Genomic DNA, 13669 nt, shown 5'->3' with positions numbered 1-13669 from the left:
ATCAGAAGCATTAAGTTGGCTCCTGAGTCCCTTGTCATGCCCCCCTTTCCATCCCCACCATTTTATGAGCACTCCCTTTTTTGGCATCACAGATATTCCGGACTTGTTTTATGACTTCCCTGCCCCAGCCCTGGAATCAACCATTTCTCCAGGGTGCCCTAGTTCCCTTTATAGAAGGTATTTAGAAACCAGTATTTGTGTACTAGGTGTACTCACTGCTGCTGGGGTGTCTTTACTTTTAGGCCCTTCTCTCAGTGGACAAAACTAGGAAAGGTATATGTATATTCTCACTCATCCGTCTGTATTTATCAAAGCATCTGTACATATAAAAACCTCCAATTTCAATCCAACACCACAGGGTTCATTCTAGTCTTTCTCAACTTTTGTGACTCCTTTTCTCCGATAATGAAAACCTGTTTTCATTATGGATCTTTCATTATCCACAGTATATTTATTTGCTCAATCCAAATATGCTAAAGGTGTTTTTAGAATTGCTAACCCATAACCCTTTACTACCTACAGTATAATTGTGTATAGTTTATGTCTTTAGCCTTATACAGTCACATCCTGTCCTCAAAGTTGCTGGTTGTATGCTAATTTTCTTTCCTGTCCCCTTCAGTGTGGTAATGTCACTCATTTGTAATATAGGCAGGTTCATTCATTACTTTTTATTTCATTTTGAGTTCCCTGAACACCATGGCTGGTTTCAATTATTTTTGGACTACGGAAAACACTACTATGGTTCTGAGTCAGAGCTAAACAAAAATGTATACTGAAAGAGGGGTCACTTGTCCCAAATACCCCATTCCCAATCCTCCTTACTTTCCACACTGAACCCACTCACCCTCTGTAGGTAAACAGTCTCATTAGTTTCTATTCTTGCTGTGTTTCTTTTACACAAGTGAGCAGATACATGCATATTTTCTTATATTACCTTCTTTATTATATCATGGTAACCTGTAGACACCCTTGCACTTTGCTTTTCTCACTTAATATATCCTGGATATGATGACATCAATTCATAGAGCTCTTCCTCATGCTTTGTAAGCTGTGTAGGACTCCCTTGGGTGGATGTACCATAGTTTATTCACTCACTCTACGTGTAGACATTTAGGTCATCTCCAATAATGTTGCAGTGAGCAACTTCGTGCATTATGCGTGTGCTTTTTGCACTGTTGGAAGGTTATTGTCGGGGTATTTTCCTAGAAGTGAGATCGCGGGGTCAATAAGTAAGTACATTTTGGTTTTCTTAGGTATGACCAAGTTCCTCTCCAGGCAGTACTAGTTTGCACTTCCACTGGCAACATGAGAGTGTTTCGCCAACAGAATGTGTTGTCATACTTTAAACTTTTCCCAATCTCACAGGTGAGAAATGTTATCTGTTTTAATTTCTGTATGTTTGAATTTTTATATTTTAGGGATATTTCAAAATCTTAAGGGTGAACTTTTTCCTTTTTTTTTCTTTTCCTATCAGGATTTTGGTCCTTTGTCCTTCAACTTTAGTAGGAGTTGGCCTCATGACATTAGAAAGCTTATGAGGGGCGCCTGGGTGGCTCAGTCAGTTAAGTGTCTGCCTTCGGCTCAGGTCATGATCCCAGGGTCCCGGGATCGAGTCCCACATCGGGCTCTCTGCTCCGTGGGAAGCCTGCTTCTCCCTCTCCCACTCCCCCTGCTTGTGTTCCTGCTCTCGCTATGTCTCTGTCAAATAAATAAATAAAATCTTAAAAAAAAAAAAAAGCTTATGAATACTGAAATATACACACTGGCCCTTTAAAGTTCCCCATCATGACTTCAACCAAGTAAGTACTACTATCTAGTAAATACCAGTGTAATATGAAACCTACCATGGGGCTAGTTTCCATTTTCATTTGAACACCAAAGCACATTGTAAACTCTTTTTTCCTAAGAAACACAGGTTGGTATTTCAGTTTGTCTCTTTGTATAGTCAATTCTTATTATGAAGTAACATTTTCTTTATATTATTTTTTTTAGCTTATATAGTCAAACCCTATCCTGTCAAACTTAGTACTGAGCTTCGAAAGGGTTCCATTACCTATGAGAGATTTGTAATGTGTTCCAAAGCCAGACATAAATCATTGAGTGATTAGACACATTTTGGTATCATTTACATTCCCACTCTCTTGACTATGAGAAGATAAATAGGGACTATTTTCCTGTTAACAGGCTATTTTAAAATTAAAAACAAACTGTGTATGAAGATTCAGTTCAGCTCTCATGCTGTTTGGATTATGTATCAAATTATATGCTACTCTTTCAAAAATTTGCTTCTGATTCAGTTGTCTTAAATTCAGAAGACAAATAGTTAATGCTCTGTCTTTATGAAGATTATGACTTTGGAATGTTACATTGGTAAGACATTAAAAGTTGTATTTAGTTTTTCTAAGGACTGATTTTCTAGCTCTTACATGTGTTCACAGATGCTGCAAAAATTGATCAAATATTAATTAAAGACTCAATTATGGTATTAAAGATTCAATTATAGGTGCCGATATTATAGTATTTATGATAGGGCTAATAAAATGAGCAAAGAGGAGAAACCAGACACTAACACTGCTTTGTCAACCGACGTAGTAAAGGACTCATCACACATATTCCTTAACGGTAGATGAGATTTGTGGAGAAAGTGGTAATGAATTATAGAGAAGTCTACTACTCACCCCTGCTGCCCAAGACGGAAGTGGATTAAGATTGCTGTGGGAGGGGCTGTAGGAGAGCTCCATCTTTCCTTAGGGTATTAAAATACACGTGCTAGTCTGCTGTTGTTTGTTTTTACCATTTGTTTCTCCTCCTATACATGATTTATAAAAGAATTAGGGGAGATGGCATGGAAAACAAACACACTGAACTTTTGGAAAAGTTAACGGTGGCTTAAAACTAACAATTTCCAAAGAATCCTCCCCTTCCCGGGATAGAGCAGAACAAGTCCTAGTCGTTCAAACTTTTTCTACTCATCATTAATGACAGTGAATGGTAAGATCAGTGAATTTTATATGACCACTTTAAGGAGAGACAAGTTTATAATAACAATACTCAAGAAACTTGATTTCCTCTCACCTCTCCCTCTGGCCTCCAGGAGTTCGTTAAAACAAACCTGAGATAACATTAGGTGTTTTCCCACAAGAGTAACGGCAGAGCTTTGACAGAGTATTGCCGAATCTTCAGGGAAGACCCGCAGAAGGTTGAAGTCAGTGAGTGAATTGAAAGGTGTTTCATACTTAGAACTTCTTTATAAACCCTTCTCGTAGTTTGAATGCGCCTTTGTGCTGGTTTTGAGAGGTAGGAAATACTTGCTTACATCATCAGTCACAAAAAGAATTTCAATATTGTGAAGAGTTTGATCACATTTAAACAAAATTTTTAAAAAGCGTGTTAAACAGGCTGACCCTTTAAAAAATACGCTCAAATAAATACATGTGGACGGACTAAAAAAATGATGTGGTCATAATAAAAAAGGAACACTTTTATACATAGGATTTTATTTTGCACTGCTGTAACAATTTCATTATAGACCAAGGAGAGGGAGAAAAAAAAAAAGGATAAAACCACCACACTGAGTAAATTACTAAAGCTTTTCTACTTTTGACAGGATTTTCCATCTGGTAGATTTATTGTCATATCCCCTTCAAAACAGACAAGATGCTTACCATATTTTAAAGATTACAGGTTGCCACTGAAAGAAAAATTTTACACAGTCACTGTACATCAAGGTTGAAAAACTGTCCTGCATGAAAAATATACTTAGAAATCATGTGAATAAAAGCAAAAGAAAACATTATTGTGTTTAAGGAAAGATTAAAGTCCTCATAATGTGCCATCTAAATGTGGACATTCATTCTTCTTGGAGTCGCTTAGGTGTAGGGAGTTCTTGCTTCTGCCCATTTCACTCATTATACTGTGTTTTTACCCAACAGTATTCATTAAGGCAAACAAATCCTTTTCTGAAGAGGTCTTAAAGAAATTGTGGACATATAGCAAACTTTTGGCATTAAAACAGGTTAACACATACATAGCCTTTAGTAATGTACATTAAGCATATTTTCTTGGACTAGTGACAAGAAAAGATGAACATGCTTGTTAACAATGTCAAAAAGTTTAAAATTCAGTGTCCAAGCAATTCCTAACAATGCTTCTGTAGCTTTAAGCTCTAAACAGTATAGAATTTATGCAAATGCATTAAAGAATTCAAGCTTGGCAAATTACACCCAAGCAGGTTAAACTGTATATACAGAAAGGAAATGATAAATACAGAATTAAAAGAGTCCTTCTGGTTTTCCTTATAGCCTTGGAAATTGACAAACTTTTTGAGGACAGTTCTAGAATATTAAACAGTAGGTCACCACAGGTGTGAAACCTAACCACACAAACTGATTTAAAATACTCAAGATGACTTTGTAGTGTTTTAATACAGTTTTCAGTTCGTAGGTAAGGGCACAAGACAACATTTAACAAAAATAATCACATCAATTGACCTAGAAATCAAATGCAAATAGATATGAATACAATCTCCAAAATCTGTCTTTTTAAGTGAACATTAACCATTTATTCAAAGTTATACAAGAATTTGAAGGATTAAGAGTCTCCTGTGACATAAAGCCATTTCAAACAGCTTCATGTCTCAGCTGAGCAGGAGGAGAGAGCGAAAGAGGAAGTGAGTGGCCGCATCTGGGCAGCGAGACAGTAAAAACAGGCTCAGCAGCAGCCCCCCCCGGCCTGTTGTCCTCCCTGATTGCCTGCGTGTGTGGCGTTCGTAGCCGCGTGCTGAGGGCCGATTTTAATGCCGTTCGCCTGAAACAGAAGGGGGAAGGGATAACAAATGTTAACCGGACCCGTCCAACCAGTACAGCTTCACTAAATTTGAAGAACTCCGCTGAATTCCTTTTATGTTTAAAAATTTTTTTCCCCCGCTGAATTCTTCAGGATGTAATTTTTACCAAACGACTTGGGGAAAAAAAAAAGACACGAAGCAGATTTTTGCGACAGTTACAACCGTATCTCTGAGGGCATGTTCCTGCCTTGTAAAAATAATACCGTGGAAATCCTTCTGAAAAGATTTCTTTACCCTACCAGGCCGTCGTGCGTGGACAGAGCCCGGGCAGTGCCACTTCCCCAGGCGCTCTCACGATGGAGACACTTTAAAACGATGACTGCAAGTAATCTTTAAAGGATAAAAACAGGCCCAGCCCTAGGCCACTCTAATATGACGTCAAAGCTTTTCTCGAGACAGCGTTTCTGGTCCATGTTGAATCAGCTGTGCAGGCTGAGGGCATGTGAGTGTTCTGTGTCATCAATAATTTCTATGATCCCCAAAGACATGGCAGCTTGCCAAGAACCCACACACAGAGTAGTGCTTTCATTCATCAAACTCACACTTCTGTCTTAGCCCTCACTCCCTCGAGTGGGTTTTACCTACAAATACAACACTTTGAGAAAAGTAATACAGTAGCTTCAGAAATTAAGCTCTTAAGGAAACTTTACGTCACAGTAAATCTCAGATTTATAGCGCTTGGCAGTTGCTCTGCAACAGTAGTAGCCTGGGGGTTTCTGGCACTCGCTCGGTATTGACAGCAGCTGATGTGGTTTCTTTTCGCTCTTTTGACTCCTCTTTAATAAAAAGCATGCCCTATGGCTCATTGGTTTTGCCCCCTCTGGGCTGGTAGCAACTTCTTGAGGAATCAAGGAGTCAGACTTGGCAGCAGGCCAAATAAATCGCACGGCCTGTTGGCTCCTGACAGCGCCGTACAATGGAAGCTGCACGGCGCGCAGCAAAGCAGTCAGCTACTATATGAAACCAGACAGCAACGCTGAACGTGCCCTCTTACACACACGCCCGATTACTGCTCCGTTTATCCAGCCTTAGTCTCTGAACGGTGGTGGCTTCAAAGTAACTCCGAATCTACTGCCCTATGAGCCCAGAAGATAGGATTTAGAAAACAGAGTACTCCAAATTAAAAGAAATGAGAAAATCAAGCACTTTTTGGAAACCTTAGGCAAAACTGTTGTTTGTTTCAGCAAAGAATACTGAGGCAGGTATCGAAGAGCCTCGTGTATGTACAGGCCAAGAGCCACACATGCAATAAAGGATCCCTAACACCAGGCATTCCTAATTGCGACTGTGGGAGGGCTAAGGGCTTTCTCTTGGAAGCACAGTCTCAATACGGAATGGCAAAAATATTTGTGTCAAAGTAAATAATCTACCATACATCCACATAAACATTCTGAAATAAATCAATGCAAGGTGGGGATTTAGGTCAGAATGATAACCTTTGGTAAACACTCTGAATTACATGCTTCAAAGCTTTACATTTTATCCTAATCATATTCATCAAGTAATTTTACAAAGGAGACAAAACCAAAAACAACGCCAATTGCCAATTATATATATTAGTCTCCTGAAAACATGCTATGCTATACTGGGAGTCATTTCCAAACTGGTTATTTTCCTCTTTCATACTAGACAACAGAGAGAGCATCCTGCATTAGTAACATAGTACGTGCATGTGCACACTAGAAAATTATTCCCCAAAGCAGATGACACCATATGGAGGCATGGATGAAAGTGGATTTTCTTCTCTCTTTGGAGGGTTTATCTTTTTTTGCATTGCTTGCAAAATGGTCACTTATCTTAATCCATTTTCACAAAGTGATGCTCTACTAAGAACATAAAAACATTTACCTATTATAGAACATAGGACAAATTTTCGTTAGAGGATTATAAACTAATAATGTGTTAACTGACATCATAGACCCATTTTAGGAATTTAAAAAAATATAAACTCATGAATCCATGTAGTAGCTAAAATTCAACTCTAAATTAATACTAGCCAATAGCATTTATTTATGCATAATATATATACCTCGTTATTAATGTCAAAGACTCCTTCTTGGATTTTCTCATAAATTTCTTTTGCTGTATTAATAAATGCCTGAAATATAGAGAAATTGATTTGAATTATTTAAAATCACAGTAGTAAAAGAACATTATGTAAAAACTCTGTAGAATATCATAAGGTTCCATATAAGAAAATCAGTCAATGTAATACAGCCTGTTTATTAATAAAGGACAAAAACCATATGATCACTTCAAAAGAGGCAGAAGCAGCATTTAACAAGTTCCAACAACCTTTCACGATAAAAACACTCAACAAAATAGGATTAGAAGGGGACTTCCTCAATGGCTTCTATGAAAAACTCCCAGCTAACATCATACCAAGTGGTGAAGACCGAAAGCTTTCCTAAAGATAAAGAACAAGGCAAGGATGTATATGAATGTTCACTGTTAGCAGCAATAGCCAAAAAGTGGAAACAACACAAATGTTAATCTACTGATGAAGAAAACCCAAAAGGTGGTATAACCTTATAATGCACTATTACTCAGCCATAAAAAAAAATGAAGTACTCATTCATACTACAATGTGGATGAACCTTGAAAACAGACCACACATAGCATGATTACATTTATTGAAATGTTCAGAAGAGGTCAAACCATAGAGAGAAACAGTAGATTATTGGTTGCCAAGGATTAGGGAAATGCAGAATGACTGCTAATGCGTATGGGGTTTCTTTTGGGGTGATAAAAATGTTCTGCAATCAGATAGTGGTGATGGTTGCACATCCTTGTGAAAACTCTAAAACTTAACTGACTTGTACTCTTTAAAAGGGTAAATTTTATGGTATATGAACTATATTCCAAAAGAAGAATTCATCACTGGAGGGAGCGGGCAGGGATACCATAATGTGAGAACAGCACACATAAGAAAAAGATGTCAGTTTGATACATTGCATAAACTTCCATGTTGAAACTAGCTTACTTTTAGAGGACACTGTTCCACACAGGATCCTGTTCACCAGGGCAATGTATTACTTCATATACAGTTTAAGAGGGAAAGAATCAAAGGATGCTTATGATAAAGACATAAAAAGCAGCTCAACTTCTGTGCCATGTTGAATGAAGTTTCACCCTTTTCCCATATAGCATACTACTAAATTGACACACAAAAAAATCAGTGTTAAAAGACTGACCAAATTAAGCCTCTAAATACCAAATGAATCCATAAGCATTCTCTATCTATGTAAAATATTAAGCTACTAGGGGGCACCCGGCTCAGTCGGCAGAGCATGTGACTCTTGATCTCGGGTTTGTGAGGTCTAGCCCCATGTTGAGGGTAGAGAGTACTAAAAACACAAATAAATACAAATAAAATACTAAGATTTTTTTTTAAAGATCTTATTTATTCATTTGACAGAGAGAGACACAGCGAGAGAGGAAACACAAGCAGGGGGAGTGGGAGAGGGAGAAGCAGGCTTCCCGCGGAGCAGGGAGCCCAACACAGCGCTCGATCCCAGGACCCTGGGATCACGACCTGAGCCCACGGCAGACACTTAACGACTGAGCCACCCAGGCGCCCCAAATATTAAGATGTTTTATACAAATAGTGCCAATGTTACCGAAGGTTGTTTATAAACTCACGTTCTAAACTATCCCATCTGAGAGAGCACAGATAATAGCATTCACATTCTAAGTCAGGTCCTCTTCAGTGAGCATTCTCTGAAAAGTCATAAAACAGGGCGATTCTCCGCTAGCATTGCCACAGATTTAATTCCAAATTTAAAAAGTAAACAGGTTCGGAGCGCCTGGGTGGCTCAGTCGTTAAGTGTCTGCCTTTGGCTCAGGTCATGATCCCGGGGTCCTGGGATCGGGCCCCGCATTGGGCTCCCTGCTCGGCAGGAAGCCTGCTTCTCCCTCTCCCATTCCCCCTACTTGTGTCCCCTCTCTCGCTGTCTCTCTCTCTCTGTCAAATAAATAAATAAAATCTTAAAAAAAAAAAGTAAACAGGTTCATGGAGAGGAACCAATCCTACCTCTCGTCTTTTCCACACTGGAAACATCTGACTGCTGAACTTGCCACCGGAGCTTTTGTTTCCTAATTAACAGGACTGATCTGTTTTCACCTTTAAAGGCCTTACAGCTCCCCAGAGTAATCAATCTACTGCAGCTCAATTACTGCACCAAGAACACACCAGTCAGCGACGGTCTGAGACGCGAGTGACTGCGGCAGGAGCGCAGAGATATGAATATGCATAAACTCTAAGTGGCTGATCGACTCATCAGAGAGGGTCATGAGAATTTGCAGCAAAATAATGAGAAGAATTAATCACTGCAGATTCACAAGGCACTTAGGAAGCGAGTGTGCTTTTCATGTGCACGGGAGTTACAGTGAAGGAGAAACTGGCTTCCAGCCAACTCTGAATTAATTCACATTCCTCAAAATTGAAGTTACCCTTATAAATAAGGAAAAACTTAACTTTATTTCCAATAACATGTCAATTACGGTGATGGCCTTAGAAACCAGGCTAACTAAATATTGAAGTCAACAGACATAAATTCACAGGGCTCGAAATCCTTAAAGGGGCTCCCGCATGTGTACATCTCCCTCGAACATCAGACAGAACTACAAGATCCCATAAAGGAGTTAAAACTTCATATAAACAGCATCTGTATTATAAAATACATTAAATGTGCCAATTTATGGAAAGAAGTGGACATTTTTGCTAATCTGTTGACGAAATCACTTTAAAAACTGGCTCAAGAAAGCTATGCTATATGAAATTTTCTAAGTCACTACTAATTTTATGACCTGAACAGTACTTAATATTAAACACCTTTAAGAACAGTTGTACCCAATGGACTTAAGATGTATTTTACATCTGAAGAACATGCAATCAACTGAATTATATACAAATGGTTATATTTCCTTTCATAATTCTCATCATGTCAATGAAACAGTCTTTAGACAATGCTACATTTACTTGCCATCCAACTCATGCTTATATGCTGAAAACACTGAAATAAAATATCTTACACTCCTCTGGGCACATTATAAAGAGAGTATTATATAAATGGGTTGTTTTGTTTACATGATGGCAAAATTAATTATATTTAATCTGTATTATTAAATGATTAATTAATGATCAATTTTAACGAATCCTTAGTTTAAAACCCGATGCGACAAATGCAGACATTAGTTCACGTTCTAAAAGCCCGTGGCTATCGACTGAAACTGTTGAATTCCCAAATATAACGAACATTAACCAAATACTTTTAAGGCTTATTAGAGATGAAATGAAACTTCTAAGAGAAGAGCCTTGGGTGTTACAGACAATCTCTGATCCCTACAGATGCAAGCATTTCAAGAACTCGGAAAGACAAGGGATGCCTCTTACAATAACTGGCTAGAATTTTAATTGCTCGTTTCACTCTAGTCACTAAAAAGCAATCCCCGCATTTGTTTTTCAACGTAGCGACTTAATGTGAAATACCTCTAGAACACAGACAACAATGAGGAAATGAGCAACAATTTAACTAGATACTACAAAGCCTTTACACTAAAGCTCTCATGTTTTCATAGGATAGTCTTAACTTGAAATTCCTTCCAGTTCTAAACATAATTTTAACCAGTTTCACTTCTGTTTTTCAGGCTATACAAATTCTGAGGAGGGGGCAGGATAAAGAAAAGGGGAAGGGAGCCTGGGTGGCTCTGTCGGTTAAGCGTCTGCCTTCAGCTCGGGTCATGATCCCTGGGTCCTGGGATCGAGCCCCGCGTCGGGCTCCCTGCTCGGTGGGAGGCCTGCTTCTCCCTCTCCCACTCCCCCTGCTTGTGTTCCCTCTCTCGCTGTCTCTCTCTCTCTCTGTCAAATAAATAAATAAAATCTTTAAAAAAAAAAACAAAAAACACTGTATACTTCTATACTCCACAAATACAATCAAATCTGAATATTAACAAATGGGTTATAGAACAGGAAAAAAAAATTTGCTGAGAAACTGATGTCGAAAGATTTCATTATTAGCACCGTGAAACAATATCTAGGCAGATCCACAACTACGTAGTAGAAACAGATTTCTGTGTAGCCAATTTAATTTGGGGAGCCTCTTGCTCTCCCATGCAGGACTCTACTCCAGAATCAGAGGCCTGACTCTCTCATTTCACCATTAACTCTCCCCCTTTGCCCTACTTTGATTAATTGCCATGGTCAGTTCTTTACCTTCATTGGCCATTAACTGCCTTCCAGCTCAGACACTAATCTTTCAGCCCTGGGCAGTAGTCATCTGAATGGTCCTAATACCTAAAATTAAGTCAATTTTCAGTGACTTCCCTAGCAAAAATTAAAAGAAACATAACCACAAAGAATCATAAATGCATTATAATTCAAATAAATATTCAACACACAAGCTGATGCATATCCTATCGTTTGTCATTCACCCAGGGGTACCTATTAAATTGTTACCTTAGACTCAGCACAGCCCTAGGTACTATGGGAGATACAGGGGAGAGGAGGATAAAGTTCCTACTGCTGCTGAACTACAACAATTTAGTAGGGAGATTCTAACCACAAGGGCTTAAATCTCTGTTGAAGATGCAGGAAAAAGAAACTTTCTGCACTGACAGAGGGAGTGTGTGTGCAGGGCAGGACTGAGGCAGGTCTAGATGTAGGCCAAGGACAATGTGCTTAGAGGGCCTTCCTTCACAGCCGAGGAGAGAGAACAGAGGCAAAGGGGAACACCGAACAATGTTTCATTTTTATTATGGTTTAACAGTTTTTAAAGCAAAATACTGAAAATAGATTGTCTACAACAGAGTAAAAGATCTAAATTATTTCTTTATGTCACATGCTGCCACCTGGTGGCAAGATAAAAAGTGTAACATCTGATAGGTAAGAATTCCAAATAAATCAAAGTATCTCAGTTTCATTTAAACATCTTGAACAGGGGGTATGCCTGGCTGGCTCAGTTGGTAGAGCATGTGACTCTTGATCAGAGGGTTGTGAGTTCAAGCGCCATGTTGGGTGTAGAGATTGCATAAAATTAGGTCTTTAAATAAATAAACATCTTGAACAGATAGATGCTAAACAGCAAAGTACCCTGTGAAATCAGTGATTCTTTAGTTTTTTTCTTAGAACTGGAAAATGTGAGGTAACTAAAATGTTGTTTAATTTTCTTCTCAATTCCTAATCAGTGCTATGAACATTACAGGTGTCCATGTGACGATGCTAATAATAACCAATATTTACTAAGTACTCACTAATGGGCTGGTCACTATGCTAAGTCATTTACATAGGTTTTCATTATTTCTGCAAGAAATTCAAAATATGTATAAAAGTAAGGAAATTCATTTTAATTTTCTTTCATTTGCTTCCAAGAAGATCTGTGGGATGAAATTATCCTTGTAAGATTAACAGAATGGCCAAGGGTGGAGCTCTAGAACCAGACTGTGTAGGTTCTAACTCTAGTACCACCTCTTACTAGATATGTTGCTTTGGACCCACTGCTTAGTCTCTCTGTAGCATGAGGATAATATGGTGCCTACTTCATAGGATCGTTGGGAGGATGAATGTGTAGAGCACTGAGAACAGTGCTTAGCAAGTGGTAAGCACTCATGGCTTGTTAACCTTCAGCATCATAAATGTGTGAGTGCAATGATATGTGGGGAACAACAAAAGGGGGTACACATGTGAAATGCGAATGTGTCCTGAAACATGACAGACAGGATCAAGGAGAGAAATGGTGATCAGGGGTGCCTGGGTGGCTCAGTTGGTTAAGGTTCTGCCTTCGGCTCAGGTCACGATCCCAGAGTCCTGGGATGGAGTCCTGCAACGGGATCCTTGCTCAGCGGGGAGACCACTTTTCCCTCTGCCCCTCATCCCACTCGTGCTGTATCTCTCACTCTGTCTCTCTCTCAAATAAAATCTTTAAAAAAAAGGTAAAAAAAATGGTAACCAATATTCTTCAGTGAATTAAAATAACTTGGTTAAATAAAAACTAAACATTAGAAAAGTAGATTAGCAATATACAACGTGTACAGTGAGCCCTGAAAATAAACTATATTGAGATACGGCTTAAATATTATGCGAAGACAGGAAAGTCTTGTGAAAAGACCACCAGACTAGAAGTTAAACACAAACTCCTTCAAATTCTTTGGCTTTAAAATGCTCTAAGTCTAGGGGCGCCTGGGTGGCTCAGTCGTTAAGCGTCTGCCTTCGGCTCAGGTCATGATCCCTGGGTCCTGGGATCGAGCCCCGCATCGGGCTCCCTGCTCCTCTGGAAGCCTGCTTCTCCCTCTTCTACTCCCCTTGCTTGTGTTCCCTCTCTCACTGTGTCTCTCTCTGTCAAATGAATAAGTAAAATCTTAAAAAAAAAGTCTATCGGATTTAGTTTCAGTAAGAGAGAACTCATACATACATCATCCAATACAATGGCTTTCATATTGTATCTCACAGACATCTTGCAGGGGCCACCTCTTGGGATGAGGTAGGAAGTAGGGAGAACCCAGTAAAAGGAGAATGAAATCCCTCTTTCCATCCTCATCTTCCATGGCATCCCATTCTGCTTTTCTTTCATACAGTTTCCTGTGTTTCATTAGAAGAAGAGGGCCACTGCTAAATCTACTGATTTACAGTAACTCTCACTTTATAGATAGGACTGAGCTGCAGAAGGAGAAAAGACTTGTCCAAGACCATGCACAACTGCAGCAGAAGCAAGATTAGCAGGACTGACATTCTGCCCACATTTATCTTCCCTTTATCAGGATCACTTATCTTTAACACAACTCAAAGGAATTTTCATTTTATTTTATGATGAATTTATAAGGAGGCAA

The 13669-nt window shown here is 38.9% G+C and overlaps 1 protein-coding gene across 2 annotated transcripts in view; it reads right to left on the bottom strand.

The window, feature by feature from the left end:
* Positions 1–3477: 3477 nt before the first annotated feature.
* The window catches only part of RAB2A (RAB2A, member RAS oncogene family), an 88045-nt gene continuing 77853 nt past the window's right edge, over positions 3478–13669 (bottom strand). For both annotated transcript variants that reach the window (XM_006729454.3, XM_031023880.2), the window contains 2 exons: positions 6876–6944; positions 3478–4806 (listed from right to left, as the gene is read on the bottom strand). In XM_006729454.3, coding sequence (XP_006729517.1) covers positions 4711–4806; positions 6876–6944 — 165 coding nt within the window. In that variant the 3' untranslated portion in view covers positions 3478–4710. The remainder of the gene's footprint in view (positions 4807–6875; positions 6945–13669) is intronic.

Source organism: Leptonychotes weddellii, chromosome 4, assembly GCF_054177405.1.
Source record: "Leptonychotes weddellii isolate Sample4059 chromosome 4, ASM5417740v2, whole genome shotgun sequence".
NCBI lineage: Eukaryota > Metazoa > Chordata > Mammalia > Carnivora > Phocidae > Leptonychotes > Leptonychotes weddellii.
This window is presented reverse-complemented; position numbering and strand designations above follow the sequence as displayed.